The 19815-nt window shown below is 46.0% G+C and overlaps 1 protein-coding gene across 1 annotated transcript; it reads left to right on the top strand.

Annotated features, from left to right (window-relative positions):
- The first annotated feature begins 8923 nt into the window (after positions 1-8923).
- LOC121858539 (putative uncharacterized protein FLJ46204) lies at positions 8924-9325 on the top strand. Its single transcript, XM_042355029.1, has one exon. It carries the CDS (start codon positions 8924-8926, stop codon positions 9323-9325), a length of 402 nt encoding a protein of 133 aa, XP_042210963.1.
- The last annotated feature ends 10490 nt before the right edge of the window (positions 9326-19815 follow it).

The following is a 19815-nucleotide window of genomic DNA, read 5'->3' as shown; positions in this document are numbered from 1 at the left end:
ATGATAAGAAGGATGACTTAAGAATTGAGTCATGACTGAGAGGATGGAAAGCTTCAGTCAACCAGTCAGTCATATGATGCACGTCAGTCAAACTCTCGTGTAGTCGCTCAGTCAGTCATGGTGATCGTCAGTCAAACTCAGTCATGCAGTCACTCGGTCAGTCATGCAGCGTGTCAGTCATGCAGTAAAGCAGGCCATCAGACAGTCAACACCCAGTCAGGCAAGGCGGTCATCGGGCTGATTAATGCAGCAAAAACAGAAATAATTGCCAGATTCTTGTGGTCGATCCGCCTGCCCCTCAGGAATCTCGGGGGGCACGGGGGGCAGGAGGGATGGGCAGTGAGGAGAGGCGTGGGGGATAGCTGAGTGTTGTGTGTGGACTGAGGGGGAGGGATAATGTGGATGGGAGGAGAGGAGAATGTGGATGGGAACAGGAGGAGAGTGGGTGAGATGTGGATTGGAGGGGGGAGGGATGTGGATGAGGTGGGGAGTCGGGTTACAGCTGTATTGACAAGCATGACGTCTTTGGCTCAAGTCCCCACCTCGCCAGGCTTTAAGCCACCTGGTCAGTGCCTGGAAGTGACATTTTGTTTATATTTGTTTACATTGTTTACCTTGCCTTATTTACCTTTTTTACCTTGTCTTGTTTACCTTGCATTGTTTACCTCGCATTGTTTACCTTGTCTTGTTTACCTTGCATTGTTTACCTTGCATTGTTTACCTTGTCTTGTTTACCTTGTGTTTTATATACTGTATATGTTTAGGCAGTTATATACAGTATGTAAAAGGCTTTTATAATATACAGGTTATATAGTTGTGGTTGTAGTAGTGGTTTTTATGGTAGGGTTGTGTTGTGGTAATGCGTGTGAGTAGTTGTGATTGTGGTGGTTGTTATTGTTTACTTCGATCCAGTGTGTCAGGGAGGAAAGTTTCACCCCAGGGGTCAGTGACGTGTGTGTGTGTGTGTGTGTGTGTGTGTGTGTGTGTGTGTGTGTGTGTGTGTGTGTGTGTTTTCCCCCTTGAGTCCGATAATAATTTTAGTACAATATTATCATAGGAATAACTTAGCAGATGTTCAGAGTTAACACATGTACTCGGCTCTTAAGTCAGCGTACTCAATGGTTAAGTCATCGTACTCAAGGGTTTAAGTCATTGTCCTCAGGGGTTTAAACAATTGTACTCAAATGATAAGTCATCGTCCCCAAGGGTTAAGTCATCGTCCTCAAATGGTTGTCATCGTCCTCAAAGAGTTAAGTCATCGTCCTCAAAGGGTTAAGTCATCGTCCTCAAAGGGTTAAGTCATCGTCCTCAAAGGGTTAAGTCATCGTCCTCAAAGGGTTAAGTCATCGTCCTCAAGGGTTAAGTCATCGTCCTCAAAGGGTTAAGTCATCGTCCTCAAAGGGTTAAGTCATCATCCTCAAAGGGTTAAGTCATCGTCCTCAAGGAGGTTAAGTCATCGTACTACTGGGATTAAGATGTGTTACGCAGTGGATAAAAATTCTTATAATCGAGGTTAAAAACTAATGTTAATCCATCACTCTTGGTTAACACACAAGAGCTTCAAGGCTTCATTACTGTGGCTTCCCTTAAGGGTGTCTGTAAGGCTTCACTACGCACTTAAAGTTGTTTATTTTTTTAGATTTGTTTAGTTTGTCGTTTTGTTTACCTCATATTGTTCACATTATTGTCATTTTTATGTTAAAAAGAATGACAATAATGATGTAATAATAATAATAGCAATAATACCACCACCACCAACAACAACAACATATACTTCCGGCACAGAGGCAGTCGTGAGTGTCAGTAAACAGTGCCAAAAATTAACTGACAACTTGACACTAGTGACCTGACACCACCTTGGAAATCACAGTGTGGGGGGGGTCAACTGGGCTCATAAATTGCGTATCGTCAAGTTACAGATAATACAAAACACGACTCGGTACAGGACAGAGATAGATGGTCACTCACAGTGCAGAAAAAGAAAGCATATTAAGATCAGATGTTATACACAAGCAGCATAGAAATGAGGGGTGACAAGCATACAGATATATTATGTATTTGTTATTTGTATTATTCACACACGTGCACACACACACACACACACGTCACTTCATAAACAATTCACTTTTATACTGTACAATTCTTTTTCTCTATCTCTTGCTTCGTCACCCTCCCCTCCTCCTCCTCACCCCTCCCCTCTCCTCCTCCACCCCTCCCCTCCCTCACCCCTCCCCCCTCCTCCTCCCTCACCCCTCCTTCACCCCCCACCTCAGTAAGGGAGCCCTGAGAAGACCACGTGGGTTTTGTTTATCGCCCCCCCTCCCCCCATTTCACCCTCCCCTCTGCTCCCTCCCTCGGGTTATGCGTCCCTCACTTGTTCACCCCCCCAACCTCTCACTTCCTCTCCCCCCCCTCCTCCTCCCACCCGGCACGCTTTGCCTCTCCCCCCACTGCCCCTCTCCTACACCGTTTTTCCTCCTTGAATGACCTTTGCAAGAGGAGTTGAGAGAGAGAGAGAGAGAGAGAGTTTGGGTAAGACGCAAAAGACATATTTCGGGGTCATAAAGTGGCGTATAATGCTATTGTTAATAATGGGGTGTGAAGGTCATGGAAGGGCCGCAGTTGTTTTGTTTACAGGTTGTATTATGTAACGTGTGTGTGTGTGGTTTAAGCTTACTCATTTAATACGACTTTCCAACATTCAACTTTTCCCTCAATACGAACCAAAAACTCTCCCCCATATTTTTAACACTTACGTTTTTAACTCATTAATGACTTATAATTGTGTTCTTCTCCTTCGCCCAATTACCTCGATTACGTAATGCTTTTCCGGAGTGTTTGAGGGTTAACATGAGATTAGCACCCCAGCTTATTTCCCCTTAATACCTAACCTAACTCGACCTAACCTAACCTAACCCAACCTAACCCAACCTAATTCCAACCAGACTAACCTAACCTAAAATTTAAACCGTTTATCTTACCAACACAAATTCCAGATACGAAGTGAACAACAACAACAACAACACTACTACTTATGGTAACACATGATAAATACTGGACAGTTATCTCAAGAAAATTATTATACATCATTTAGAACCGTCAGCCTGGAAGAACCGTCAGCCTGGAAGAACCGTCAGCCTGGAAGAACCGTCAACCTGGAAGAACCGTCAGCCTGGAAGAACCGTCAGCCTGGAAGAACCGTCAGCCTGGAAGAACCGTCAGCCTGGAAGAACCGTCAGCCTGGAAGAACCGTCAGCCTGGAAGAACCGCCTGCCAGGAAGAACCGCCTGCCTGGAAGAACCGCCTGCCTGAAAGAACCGCCTGCCTGGAACAAAACACGGAAGGCGGCGGTGGTGTGGTGACGGGCGGGTGTGGGCCATGGGGAGCACGTCAGTATAACCCGGAGACCTACATCAACCACATAGAGACCTGCCTGACGGGGAGGACGGCAGCGGTGGCGGAGGAGAGTTTGAAGGTGACCTTGAGAGGGGCGGCAGCCGGAGGCAGGCGGCGGTGAAAGGCGGAGAAGGAGGATGGCGGCGGCACAGCAGCAGCGGCGGCGGGTTGTGGTTTGTTGCGGGCGTGGAGTGGACCGCTCGCCTCCAGCACTCCGCACCGTTACCTCCACCTACCCGCTTTCCTCACGCTGCCTCCTCCTCCTCCTGTTTTACCATCTCCTCTTCCGCTACGACGTCACCCGCTCATAAGGCCCAGGGATCCGTCCTCAGCCACATGCAGCCTGGGCTCTATGGAGGGCTGTGGTATAGCTCCTTCTGGCCGGCTTTTGGAGGGACTGGGAGTCACCTTCAACGGAGGAGTCACTTTTGCCGATAGATTGAAAAAAAAATAGAAAGAATTTGTGGTGGTCAGGTTGCCGGGAGAACACTGGGGTGACGGTGTGCTGCCGCCGCCACGCAGTACTGTCACCAGGGCGACACACACGGGGAGGGGAGGGAGGGAGATGATGAACGTGGGCATCATGACAACGTAATACTTGATCTTACGCTTCACCAGTCACCGAGTTCTTCTACCTCAGTAATTTGATGTAATTATCTCGTGTTTATATGTTTATTAATAACACGTTCTCTGTCTGGGTTGTCATACACTGTACTGTAGAGGGACGCTGGTCTTGTTATGTTCTGGAAGGTGTTCGAAGCAAACAAAATTTAGTAGGCGAATATCCCCCTCCTCTCTCTCTCTCTCTCTCTCTCTCTCTCTCTCAGGTATACATAGTTTACCTTAGTTGTTTTATATACTTGTATTTCTTTCTCTCTTACAGGTGTGCGTGTTGTTTTATCTAATAATACCTGTAATTAACGATTGTTTTTCTCTTCTCGCAGGTATGTTAATGGATGTTGTAGTCGATCATGTGATACAGGTAAGTGTCTCTGCTTCCCCACTCCTTGTCTGGTCTGGGGTAAAGATTATAATTTTATTCAGAACTACGGGAGCAGTTTCAGGTGTATATTACAGGTGTGGTGGTAATTAAGAGGAGAGAGAGTGTAAAGAGGTGGTGTATTTACTTTACACACACACACACACACACACACACACACACACACAGACACACACACACACACACACACACAGACACACACACACACACACACACACACACACACACACACACACACACACACACAGAAGAATGACTTGGAAACTATTTAACTCTTTTGTTTACAACTCGTAATGTAAACAACTTTGTGGCGTTGATGTATTGAGTTGAAGATTGTTGATGAGGAGGTGATGTTGCTCTCCTCCTCCTCTTTTCTTTTCTCCCTCCTCTTACATCCCATTTTCCCTTCCTCTTTCAATCCATCCCCCACTCCTTCTCCCACACACTACTCGTCTCCACTCTTCCTCCCACACCCTCTGCCCTCCATGTTCCAGAGTAGGTGTTGTCAGGGGGTGTTATCAGGGGGTGGTGGTGACCCTTGAACGCCCTGCCATGGCTCTAGGGTTTGTGCCTCTCTGACTCACACTCCTGGAGCGTCAGTCATGTGGTCCCGCTGTTGTGGCTTCCTCCATTCCTTGTCTTCCCCCCGTGTCTTCCTCCCTCCCGTGTCTTTCCCCTTGTCTTCCCTTCTCCCATATCATCCTTTCTCCCGTGTCATCCTCTCTCCCTTGTCTTCCCCTCTTCCTTGTCTTCCTCCCACCCTTGTCTTCCTCTCCTGTATCTTCCCCCCTCCCTTTTCTTTCACCCCACTTGTCTTTTACCCTCCACTGTCTTCCCCCTCCCTTGTCTTCCACACCCCCTTGTCTCCCCCCTCCCTTGTCTTCCCCTTCCCTTATCTTCCCCTTCCCTTGTCTTCCCCCCTCATATCTTCCCCTCTCCCTTATCTTCCCTCCTTGTCTTCCTCCCTTGTCTTCCCCCCTCCCTTGTCTTCCCCCTCCCCTTGTCTTCCCCCCTCCTTGTCTTCCCCCTCCCCTTGTCTTCCCCCCCTCCCTTGTCTTCCCCCCCTCCCTTGTCTTCCTCCTCTTTCCACCCCCCTCGTCTTCCCCCACACTCACCAGTCTAGCCAACACAACAAGAGGTCCCACTACATTGGATCAGGAGTCCTTGGCGATATCCTGACAGTCCAATCTAGAATTTTCCGGTCCACACCTTTTTTATTCTATCTCTGAACACAAAATAAATCTTACCTGGTTTTTTATCTCCTGTGTGTGTGTGTGTGTGTGTGTGTGTGTGTTGCGGTGGGAGGAGGACAACATATCTCAGTGCCATCCTCGGTGCCAAGTCCTGATTGAACTACTGAGATGAGGCCAAGTTGTATTGCTGCGATGTCATTAAAGTTCATAGACTAATATCTCTCTCTCTCTCTCCCAAGTCTTATCTTCCTTTCTCTTTCCTTCTGAACTTCCTCCGTCTCCTGTTGTGCTTCCTTCCTCTCTCCGCCTCCTCTTCATCTATTTCTCCTTCTCTTCTCTTTCTTTATATTTTTTCTTTCATCTTCTCTCCTTCTTTTCCTTCCTTCTTTCTTCTTTCTCCTTTCTCACACCTGCCCCCCCCACACCACACCCCTTCTCTCCGCTTTTATTCCCCCCCTATACCCCATTTCTCCTCCTCCTCCTCCACGCCGTCGTGCAGGACTCCTGAAGGTCAAATAAAATGTAACACTCCCGGCAACACAACCGTTTAACCATATGGCTTCAGACACCGGGACCCATCCGTTATGTTAGGTTTTGGTTGGTTATGTTTGGTTAGGTTATGTTAGGGTTGGTTATGTTTGGTTTGGTTATGTTAGGTTGGTTATGTTTGGTTTGGTTTATTTAGGTTTGGTTATGTTAGGTTTGGTTATGTTGTTTGGTTTGTTGGGTTGGTTATCTTAAGGTTGTTATGTTAGGTTGGTTATTTAGGTTGGTTATTTGGTTTGGTTTATTAGGTTGGTTTGTGTTGGTTGTGTTGGGTTGGTTATGTTTTGGTTTTAGGTATGTTGAGGGTTATGTTTGGTTGGTTATGTTAGGTTTGGTTATGTTGGGTTGGTTGTGATTTGGTTAGGTTGTTGGTTATGTTATGTTTGGTTATGTTAGGGTTGGTTATGTTTGGTTAGGTTATGTTGGGTTTGGTTATGTTGGGTTGGTTATGTTTGGTTGGTTATGTTGGGTTGGTTATTGTTTGGTTATGTTTGGTTTGGTTAAAAGATTTGATTTGATTTACATTGACTGATAAGAAAATAATATGAGTATGATATTAAAATTAAAATAACATAAAAATGTGATATAGCAGTGGTGGTGTAGTGCCTGTTTGGCACTGGGTGGGGTGGGGGTTGCACAGAGACAGCTGATGCCTGGGGTTTGCTCCAACACTGGGACCCAACCAGACGGACACGCCTCCCCCTCCCTACCCCCCCTCCGTCCTTCCTCCCTCCCTCCCTCCCCTCCCTCCCTCCTTCTCTACCCGATGACTTCTGGTGACTGAAGAGAGGAGGTGGAGGTAGAGGTGTGGGAGGAGGAGGAGGAGGGAGGAGTGATAGAGAAGTGGGATAGAGGAGGAGTATATTTTTCAATATAAACGATGTTTTCATCTCTCATCCTCCTCTCCTCCTCCATCAGGAAGATGTCCTAAATATGAAGGCGGCCAGTGGCAACCAGGAAGGTGTGTGTGTGTGTGTGTGTGTGTACGCAGGAAAGAGAATGCTTATGTGTCTTGGCCTCTGAACACGATGACAACCTTTAAACACGATGATAACCCTTTAAACACGATGACTTAACCCTTTAAACACGATGACTTAACCCTTTGTTGACTAGTTTGTACATAGCTAGTCTCTCTCTCTCTCTCTCTCTCTCTCTCTCTCTCTCTCTCTTTTTGTGTGTGTGGGGGGCGGGCAGCAGGTGATATAAAACATGACGTCTTGTCCGAGCTGTTAGAAGATGATTCCACTGCTGCTGCTGCTGCTTCATTCACGTGTGTGTGTGTGTTGTTAATGCTCAGTATGTCTTTGTTAATTTGAACCGACATTAGAAAGCTGGTCAGGGGGGTGAGGTGGGGAGAGAGAGACTTTTGAGACTATATGCAGCCATAAGCACACTACACATGGACGCACACAGCCATAAGTACACTACACATGGACCACACAGCCATAAGCACACTACACATGGACGCACAGCCATAAGCACACCTACATGGACACACAGCCATAGTACACTACACATGGACACATGCAGCCAAAGCACACCATGGACGCAGCCATAGCACTACACATGGACGCACACAGCCATAAGCACACTACACATGGACGTACACAGCCATAAGCACACTACACATTGACGCACACAGCCATAAGCACACTACACATGGACGCACAGCCATGCACACTACACATGGACGCACACAGCCATGTACACTACACATGGACGCCACAGCCATAAGCACACACACACACATGGACACAGCCATATACACTCACACATGGACACAGCCATAAGCACTACACATGGACGCACACAGCCACACACTACACATGGACGCACACAATAAGCATACATGGACATACCATGCAGCACACTACACATGGACGTACACAGCCATACTCACACTACACATGGACGTACAAGATAAGCACACTACATGGACGCATACATACCTACACACTACACATGGACGTACACAACCATAAGCACACACACATGGAGTTTTCACATACCATATACTCTACACACATGGACGTACACAACCATAACACACACTATACATGGACGTACACAACCATACTCACTACACATGGACGTACCATGTACTCACACTACACATGGACGTACACAACCATAGCTACACTACACATGGACGTACGTATAAGCACACTACACATGGACGCACACAGCCATACACACTACACATGGACGTACACACATGGCCAACCATAAGCACACTACATGGACGTACACAACCATACACACTACACATGGGCTGACCATAAGCACACATACACATGGACACAGCCATAAGCCACTATACATGGACACACAACCATACATGCCTACACATGGACGTACACAACCATAAGCACACTACATGGACGTAACAGACCTACACATGGACCGCACAACCATACACACTACACATGGACATGCACCATAAACTCCTGATAGCATACTCACACTAATGGACGCACAACCACTACATGGACGTACACAACCATACACACTACACATGGACGTACACAACCATAAGCACACTACACATGGACGTACACAACCATAAGCACACTATACATGGACGTACACAACCATAAGCACACTACACATGGACGTACACAACCATAAGCACACTACACATGGACGTACACACAGCCATAAGCACACTACACATGGACGCACACAGCCATAAGCACACCTACACATGGACACACAACCATAAGCACACTACACACATGGACGTACACAACCATAAGCACACACGTGCACAACCATAAGCACACTACACATGGACACATGCCAGCACACTACACATGGACATGCAACCATACTCACACTACACACATGGACGTACACAACCATACTCCTACATGGACATACACAACCATACTCCTACACATGGACGTACACAACCATAAGCACACTACATGGACGTACAACCATACTCACACTACACATGGACGTACACAACCATACTCACACCCACATGGACGTACAGCCATACTCACACTACACATGGACGTACACAACCATACTCACACTACACACATGGACGTACACAACCATAAGCACACTACACATGGACGTACACAACCATAAGCACACTACACATGGACGTACAACCATAAGCACACTACACATGGACGTACACAACCATAAGCACACTACACATGGACGTACACAGCCATAAGCACACACAACACATGGACGTACACAACCATAAGCACACTACATGGACGTACACAAACCATAACACACACTACACATGGACGCACACAACCATAGCTCCCACATGGACGTACACAACCATAAGCACACTACACATGGACGTGCACAACCATAAGCACACTACACATGGACGTACACAACCATAAGCACACTACACATGGACGTACACAACCAACACACTACACATGGACGTACACAACCATAAGCACACTACACATGGACGTACAACCACTATCACACTACACATGGACGCACACAACCATAAGCACACTACACATGGACGTACACAACCATAAGCACACTACACATGGACGTGACCATAACACACTATACATGGACGTACACAACCATAAGCACTACACATGGACGTACACAACATAAGCCCACACTACACATGGAGCACACAACCATAGCACTACACATGGACGTACACAACATAAGCACACTACACATGGACGTACACAACCATACCCACACTACACATGGACGTACACAACCATAAGCACACTACACATGGACGTACACAACCATACTCACACTACACATGGACGTACACAACCATAAGCACACTACACATGGACGTACACAACCATATAACACACCACATGGACGTACACAACCATAAGCACACTACACATGGACGTACACAACCATAAGCACACTACACATGGACGTACACAACCATAAGCACACTACACATGGACGTACACAACCATAAGCACACTACACATGGACGCACACAACCATAAGCACACTACACATGGACGTACCATACATAAGCACACTACACATGGACGTACACACCAGCACACAACATGGACATCAACCATAAGCACACTACACTGGACGTCAACCATACACACTACACATGGACGCACAACCATAAGCACACTACACATGGACGTACACAACCATAAGCACACTACACATGGACGTACACAACCATAATCACACTACACATGGACGTACACAACCATAAGCACACTACACATGGACGTACACAACCATACTCACACTACACATGGACGTACACAACCATAAGCACACTACACATGGACGTACACAACCATAAGCACTACACATGGATACACAACCATACTCACACACACATGGACGTACACAACCATACTCACACTACATGGACGTACACACAACCACCTACACATGGACGTACACAACCATAAGCACACTACACATGGACGTACACAACCATAAGCTATGGACTACCATACTCACACTACACATGGACGTACACAGCCATAAGCACACTACACATGGACGTACACAACCATACTCACTTCCAGGACGTACACAGCCATAAGCACACTACACATGGACGTGCACAACCATACTCACACTACACATGGACGCACACAAGCCATAAGCACACTACACATGGACGCACAGCCATATACACTACACATGGACGCACACACCATAAGCACACTACATGGACGACACAGCCATAAGCACACTACACATGAGCACACAGCCATAAGCACACTACATGGACGCACACAGCCATAAGCACACTACACATGGACGCACACAAGCCATAGCACACTACACATGGACGCACACAGCCATAAGCACACTACACATGGACGCACACAGCCATAAGTACACTACACATGGACACGCCATAAGCACACTACACATGGACGCACACAGCCATAAGTACACTACATGGACGCACACAGCCATAAGCACACTACACATGGACGCACACACTGCCATAAGCACACACATGGACGCAGCCATAAGCACACTACATGACCATAAGCACACTACACATGGACGCACACAGCCATAAGCACACTACACATGGACACACAGCCATAAGTACACTACACATGGACGCACACAGCCATAGACACACCACACATGGACGCACACAGCCCAAAGCACACTACACATGGACGCACACAGCCATAAAACACTACACATGGACGCACACAGCCATATGCACACTACACACATGGACGCACACAGGGGATCTCTCGGCCTCTTAAGTATACTCGTATTTTGTCTTCGTTTAGTTGATTGTTTGATATTGGCCCATCTCCCTGCCCACCTCTCCCTCTTCCCTTCCTTCTCTTCCTCTCCCCCTCCCTTCCTCTCCCCTCCCTTCCCTCCCTTCCCTCCCTTCCCTTCCCTCCCTTCTCCTCCTCCTCCTCTCCCTTCTCCCTCCCTTCACCCCTGGCATTCTCCACTTGTACTTCCTCCCGTCCCAAGTTTCTCTACTACGCAGCGCTTTTCCCCTACTCCCTCCCCCGCCCAGTTGTTGACATCATTCCCTATCTTCCCTTTTTCCCTCTCCAGCACCTCTTCCCCCACATAACCCCATCTCCTTGCATCACCTTTCCTCCCTCCCTTGAACCTCCCCTCCCCTTTCTTCCCTCTTCTTCCCCCCTTCCTTTCTTTCTTCCCCTCCCCCTCCCTCCCTCTTTTTCCCCCACATTTCTCCTTTCATCATATTCTTTTTCTCCCTCTCCTCTGGCTTCCAAACTTGCAAGATGGATTTAGAGAGAGAGAGAGGGGGGGAGAGAGAGAGAGAGAGTTTTCAAGGTCAAATTAAACGTCGCAAAAGTCGTAGAGGGGGGGATGGGGGGAGAGTGTGTATGGGGAGGGCGAGGTGTTGCCAAGCGGCGTATTATGTAATGTGGTGGTTGGTTGAGGTGTGGTGGAGAGTGTGTATGCCTGGCTTGTGTATGTGTGTTTACAAGTTTATACCACCACGACTATTGCCACTACTATTACCATTACTACTTCTACCACTAATATTGTTATTATTATCCACTCTGTATCTGTGTTTTTCTGGCTAAATAAACTGTTACAACAACGCACTACAGAGGACACTACCAGAATATTCTCTCAGGTTTTACATTGTGTTTAATTTAACCTGAAACTTATGGATCTAGTTGACTGGTCGTGGGACGGGGAGGTGGGGGGCGGAGAATGGGGGAGTGATTGTCGTGGAACAGTTAAGGGAGGGGAGGGGGCGGTACGGTACCAACCACATAATGACTCTATGAACTGTGTGCTGCTCCCTCGATAACAGCTGGTTGTATCGTGTTGATATGTCTGTTTACATCGTCACAGCTGATGTTTGTTTACATTATAACAGCTGATGTTTGTTTACATTATAACAGCTGTGTACATCTTTTTACCCGCTGTCTGTTTACAACGTGACGAAAGCGAGCAGATGCCGTTAGAGGACTCGGCTGCTGTTAGAGGACTCGGCTGCCGTTAGAGGACTCGGCTTTTCGTACCCCCTGCCAGCGTTGCACAAGGTGATTGGGTCAGGACGAGGAGGAAAAATTTTCTCAGTGGGTCAGTCAGTCAGTTAGGAGAGACTTTTATGGACGCTAAGCTTGGCTAAAAGAGTGTGATGGGAACGTTGTTTACACCATAACCGCCTTGTTTGTTGACGCTTCCTATAACAGCTGTCCATACACCTGTCAGCTGCATGTGTTCACGCCCCATTACCACCGCTACAACCACTGTAAACACGAGGAAATCTTGCGAACGTCCTGCTTGACCCCGTCTTACTCTTTCCTCCCCCCTTTCCCCCTTCCCTCTCCCCCCTTCCCTCTCCCCCCTCCCTCCCTCCCCTTCCCCTCCCTTCCCTCTCCCCCCTTCCTCCTTCCCCCCTTTCCTCCTCCCCCCTTCCGTCTCCTTCCCCTTCCATCTCCCCTTTTCTCCCCTTCTTTTCCTTCCCTTTTTCCCCCTTTCTTCCCCTTTTTCCCCCCCCTTCCCTTTTTCCCCCTTCCTTTTTCCTTCCCCTTTCCCTTTTTTTCCTTTTTCCTTTTTTTTCCTTTTCCTTTTTTCCTTCCTTTTTTTTCCCCTTCCTTTTCCCCTTCCTTCCCCTTTTCCTTCCTTCCCCCCTTCCCCCTTCCTTCTTCCTTCTTTCCCTCCCCTTCCTTCCTTCTTCCCCTTCCTTCCTCTTTCTTTTTCCCCTTCCCTCTTCTTTCCCCCTTCCCCTCTTCCTTCCCCTTCTTCCCCCTTCCCTTCCCCCTTCCTTCCCCTTTTTCCCCCCTTCTTCCCCCCTTCCTCTTTCTTTTCCCCTTCCTTCTCTTTTTCCCCCTTCCCTCTTCTTCCCCCCCTTCCACCTCCCTTTTTCGTTCTTTTCCCTCCCTTCTCTCGTTTCCCTTCCCTCGGTTCCCCCTCTTTTCCTTCGTTCCCTCCTCCTCGTTGCATAGGTGGACCGGGTAGCAGTAGTGTGCATGTGGTTTAGTGTCGACCGTGACACGAAAATAACTACCCTGTCTCCAGCGGTCCGTCCGATTAACACGAATAATGCCGATGGCGACTTTTTGTCAGGAGGAGGGATTAGGTCATGTGGTGGTGGTGGTGTTGTGGTAGTAGTTGTGGTGATGGTAGTTGTAAGTGTTGTGGTAGCTGTTGATGTTGTGGTAGTAGTTGTGGTGATTGTGATTTTAATGGGTGGGTGGGGTGATTTGGTGTGGAGACTACTACCCATTGACCCCCACATCACCCACCCACCCACACCATCACCCACCCACCCACACCATCACCCACACCATCTCCCACCCACGCAATCACCGCCCTTCTTGACTCTTCGCAACGTGAGAGAGAGAGAGACACACACACACACACACACACACACACACACACACACACACACACACGTACGTTAGGTTTGGTGGTGCTTGGATTTGCTTGTCCATGGTAGTACACTGTAGGAGGCTTGTGTGTGTGTGTGTACATACATAAAGATGGTGGAGTAGACAGATTGGTGACCCTGTGCCCTGTTTTAAAGGTTTTGGCACTGGCATTGTTCCGTGGCCTGGCTCACGTAATCTAATGTGCTGGAGAGAGGCCCGTCTCTCTCTCTCTCTCTCTCTCTCTCTGAGCAAATGGCTCGCCTCCAGACATGACTACAAGGACAAGTGTCTCTCTTGACTAATATGATGATGATTAATATCTGAACTGTAAACCGTACCCAGACTTTTGTATATTTATTGTATATACGGGTTAGGTTGTGTCACGTCTGTGGTATTTAAGATCAGGGTTAGGTTAGGTTGTTAGGTTAGATTAGGTTAAGATCAGCGTTAGGATAGGTTGCTCGGTTAATTTAGGGTTTGTTTAGCTTAAATACCGGTTAGTGTGTTAGGTTAGATCAGGTTAATACACATAATTATCATAACTAAGTATAACACGTATTATTAACTAAAATTAACATAATACACAAATATATATAACACTAACTTAACACAATAGAATTATCATAACTGAACACAACAACATGGATAATTTAACTAAGCAGAAATTAACAATACACTGATAAAATTAACATGACGTCAGCAACACCCAATCAAAGGTATTTCCTCTACCTGACGAAATATGAGGTAAATTAACTTATCTGTTCAGGTTATCAGTACAGTATATTAATGAGGACAGGAACAACTTGTGGTCATCTTAACATCTTAACAAGGTGAACTCTACCTATCTCACCCTCGTCAGGTACTTCTACGGATTCTCTCACCTGTAGGTAAACCCATACAGGTGTTCTGGGAAATAGATTTTAAAGAGGGTCCGATAACAATATATGTGTGATAACAGTGACGGTTTGTGTTATCGCTGAAGGAAATGGTTGTGTACAAGTTGTGTAGTTGTTGTTGTTGTTGTGTATCAGTTTTGTGGGTTATGTTATGTCTGTGTGTTTGTCGTTAATTAGTTTTGGGTTTTCGTTTGGTGACTTTTATCGTGGGAAAGATTTCGGTGCATATACAGTGAAGAAGAAACACAAGAAGAAGATTGATGAAACACAAGAAGAAGATTGATGAAGCACAAGAAGAAGATTGAAGAAGCACAAGAAGAAGAGTGAACAAGAACCAAGGAGTAAACACACAATTTATCTACGAATCACATATCATATTTTTCCAATGGTTGACTATGACTGTACTTATAGTGATCAGTACGAGGTAGAGTATAGATGGAACTTACAACCATGACCTCTGTTCCGTGAAGGAGGGTCTGGTCCTGTTGCTACTACTGACGAAGTGACGTTACAGTACACACAGATTAAAAGGTTCTCCTGTACACCGTGAATAAGACGACACATTGTTTAGTTATGTACCAAGACGTGAATATCTGGCTTATATTTAGGGAGAGGTTGATTGTCTGTCGGTGGGATGATGTGGAAGGGAAGGGTGTTAGAGGAATGAAGGTGGTGAAGAATGATGATGATGATGGAATGAGACTAAAGGGATCATCCAGGGAGTAAAGGTGTTGGTATGACGACTTGTGTTGTGATTCGAGGTTAAACTGACAGAAAAGTAGATGTTGGATTGGATTAAATTGTCATAGTGAACACACACACACACAGAGACAGACCTGGTATGGGGAAGGGAGTTAGGGGTGAAGACTGAGGGACTTCTTGTTGATAAGACAAATACCATAAGATTGTGTTTTCTCTCTCTCTCTCTCTCTCTCTCTCTCTCTCTCTCTCTCATAGCGTCCTTCCTCACACCTGCTTTGACCCTCCTTCGCACCTGACCTAACTCCGTCTCACCTGGCCAGACTCCCTACTTCCTGTTGGTGGGTCAGCGCCGGAAGTGGACAAGCTCGCCCTTGAACTACTTCTGGGTTAAGTGAGAGAGTGAAGATAATATATTAGTACACGTCGAGGGTGGGGGGGGATATTTTTTCATTTTATTTATTTATTTATTTTATTTTTATATTTTTTTAAGGAGACAATTTCGAGGAGAGAGGTGAATCGAGTGTAATTCAATAAGTGACCGTGTTTATTTATTTTTATTTTTTATTTGTTTTTTTATTTTTTTATAATTTTTTATTTTTTAACGGGCATTAGTCGGCACAGGTCCGTTTACAATGACCCACATCAAGGCCTGGAGGGGGGGGGGGAAGTATAATAAAATTATAATAATAATAAAATTAATAAAAATAGGTAATTATAATAAAAGTAAATTTTAATAATACTAATAAAAATTAATGAAAATAATAATAATAATAATAATAATAATAATAATAATAATAATAATAATAATAATAAACCATAAATAAGAAAAATCAAGAGTGAGAAATGATATCTGTATATTGTGTTGTCAAAGTTGAGACCCTGCAGTTGTGTGGAAATGGGGCAGAAGGTCAGATCAGCAACCTGGGACTTGGTCAATTTTTGTGGTGCCAAATGGCAGCAGGGTCTACCATTAGACAACACACTGTTTAGTCTAATCTAACGTAACCTAGTCTAATATAATCAAATATAACTAACCTAACCCAACCTGGGCTGTTGGCTCAAATTAAGATCCTACGAAATAAGAAAGGATGAGGAGGTGGATTTTGGATATGAGGAGTTGGTGGATGGTTAAGGAAGGTTGATGAGTGTGGGGGAGAGGAGGAGAGGTAGGGTTGATGATTGTGGATTGATAAAAGGCATGGTGGTGGTGATTGATGATGTTGAGGATTGGTGGTAGTGGTGAATGATGGTGATGATGACGAATGGTAATGAATGATAATTGATGGATAGTGAGGATATTGACCTTGAATATACCAGCTCCGTGTAATAGGTTTTTTTAGATTGCCCCAGAGGAGGCTAGTTTATTGGGCACCCCCTTACATCCTGTGCAAGGTGAAGCGCAGAAGCGTTTACAGCGCCCATCTGGGAAGCATGCGGAGTTCATGCTTGCCTTTATGACTCCTGCATTAAGGGCGTAAAAGGCCTGAAGGGTCTTGGGTTTTGTCAGCAGGTTACATAAAGTGACAGAATGATGAGTGTGTGGGGGGAAATATCCCGGTACAATTTATCTGTTTATGGCAAAGCGTGGCAGGTCCCTAATAATGTCAAGTGCCAGGCCATAGGCATTGACAGTATTGAGGGACATACCTTTTAGTGTGATTGTGATGACGTGTACGTCGCTTGACGTAGAGAGGTTGGTAGGGGACGTCCTTGCTCCGTATAATGTAGGAGCCTCATGTCGGAGGTTTAGGCCAGGGGTCAGGGCTCTTCGGGGGGCAGTACGTGTGTCAATGCTCTTTGTTTATTGTGGGAGGAGAGTGTACACTGGGATGCTGTGACGTCACTAGCGGTCACAGACCTGGGCGAGGTTTTGCACCCCTCCCTCTCTCCTGTGCTCAATAAACTAGCCCCCTCGCGCGGCAAATCGAAAAAAATCTATTTTATTTCCTTTTCTTATTTCTCTATCTATATATATATTGCTCTCGTTTTCATTCATTATTTTCCTTTTTATCTCTCTCTCTCTCTCTCTCTCTCTCTCTCTCTCAAGACGTAGTACCCTGATTAAGAATAGCTGTCTGACAATCCGGTTCTTTTGGCATGGCGGCCCGGTTGTGCGGTGATGCGGGCGGGTAACTTACTCCCTCGTCCACTGACGTCAGAGTGACATCACAGCTCCGTCATGAGGTCGTAGATGGTGAGGCGCGTGGAGGAGAGCACGTCGGCCACTCAGCTGATCGGTGTTTACAAACAAACCTCACTTGTCTCTTAATTTTTGTTGTGGTTGGTGGTGTGTGTCGCGTCTGGTGGGGGGTGGAGGGGTGCGGTGCTTGGGGGTGTAGGGAGGTGCTGCAATACTTTCTGCTTGAGGAAGTAAGCACTGACTAACACACAGGCGCTTGGGATGTGTTACAGGACCTTTTAAACCACATCTCTACAGGATTGAGATGTGATTCACTACCACGTCTGTCCGTCACTGTACGTCATACAAGTGGCCGTTTTACCCAGCGTCGTCAGAACTTGACCTAGATTGCGACAGAGGGTTTAATGTACTCTTAAGGTCATTAGAGATCAAGTTGCGACGAATTTGTTAAGTGACTTACGAAACTTGCAACACCACTTAAAATATTTAGGACACTTACTTCATTACTTACAACACTTAAACACAACTTACAACGCAACTTACCACAACTTACAACACAACTTAACACTACTTACAACACTTACGATACTTAAAACACTTACGATACTTAAAACACTTACGGCACTTACAACACTACTTACAATACTTACGACACTTAAGATCTCGAGTGATGATACTTTGGTAATGGAACAACAGGGTGTCTCAAAAAATGTAGATATCACATTGTCCTTACTTATTGGTGTAATACAAGCTTTCACATTATATATACATTACTATTATATTTTCTTTGATTTGGTTAGGTTAGGGAAGGTTAGGTAAGGTTAGGTTAGGTTAGGTAAGATTAGATTAGGTTGTGTAAGGTTAGGGTAGGTTTGGTGAGGATAGGTAAGGTTAGATTAGGTTAGATTCTAGCTTCTCTTGTATTGGACTGCGGCTGTACTGTAGAATGTTGGTGGCCGGGGGGGGGTAGGTAGATTCAATGGGATTTGAAACTCTAGAATTTTAGCTCCTGTTCCAAACCCACACATGAACCCGGGTCCTATAAGTGCAGTATATCCTGTCTGAGCTCTAAATTTACACACAGACCCGGGTTTTATCGGTTCCGTCTATCCTGTCAGGGTGGCAGCAGACACCTCGGTGTCGTCCAGGAGCTGCCCCAGAGTAAGGTCGTTTTACACTGCCGAAGTTACACTGGTGGTGGTGGTGGGTGGAGGGAGATGTTGCCAGCAGTCTTGAGGTAATCCCGTAGGAGTGACCCACAAGGACGCCTGGGGTGAGGGAGATGTGGAGGGGCTGGGGGGATGGGGTTGTAGGACGTCGCTGGTCTCACTCCTCCCTCCAGACGGCCTCACCAAGGTCGTCTGGGAATCAGTTATTTCCTCTCCTTAAAACACCGGATTAGTTTGGTGTTGAGATGAGTCTTGGTGCAGTACAGTAACACCCGATGTCTTGTATCTCTATTGCTGTTTCTAACACACTCCACCTTGTAAGGATACTACTACTACTGCTATTACTACTATTACTACTACTGTTATTACTACTACTACTACTACTGCTTTTACTACTAATAATAATAATAATAATAATGATGGTATATGCTACACAGATAATTAATAAACGTAATAATAATGAAAATGCTATACCAACAGAAGATTAATTAAGAAACGTAACTGATTTCTAGGTTTAACAGTCTTGTCCGGTGTAGTACAGTACAGTACTTACATGACTGTAATTACAAAGTTCCTTCATTAAATACAGCAATTTAATTCGTCTCTCTAAACTACCAAATTACCGTATTAAGGTAGCAGTTTAATTGCCTTCTCCCTTTGCAACAGAGGAGCGCTATTCGTGTGGTGATTATTCCTCTCCCTCCTCCCCCACTGTCGTGTAGCAAAGGAAGGGGGGAAAGGGGGTGTCCTGGGTGGGTGGGAGGGATGTCTTCAACTGGATAACTTGAACAGGTGTGTGTGTGTGTGTGTGTGTGTGTGTGTGTGTGTGTGTGAGCTAGGGTCATAATTATTCAGTGGTATCGAGGAACTTTTGTCTTTTAATAAGGACCAGGAGCCACTGTGAATCGTATTATGTT

The sequence above is a fragment of the Homarus americanus genome, unplaced genomic scaffold (genome assembly GCF_018991925.1).
Source record: "Homarus americanus isolate GMGI-L3 unplaced genomic scaffold, GMGI_Hamer_2.0 scaffold12870, whole genome shotgun sequence".
Lineage (NCBI taxonomy): Eukaryota > Metazoa > Arthropoda > Malacostraca > Decapoda > Nephropidae > Homarus > Homarus americanus.
This window is presented reverse-complemented; position numbering and strand designations above follow the sequence as displayed.

Excerpts from the sequence above, each read along its gene's own strand:
- LOC121858539 (XM_042355029.1), top strand. The coding sequence starts at position 8,924 with ATGGACACATGCCAGCACACTACACATGGACATGCAACCATACTCACA.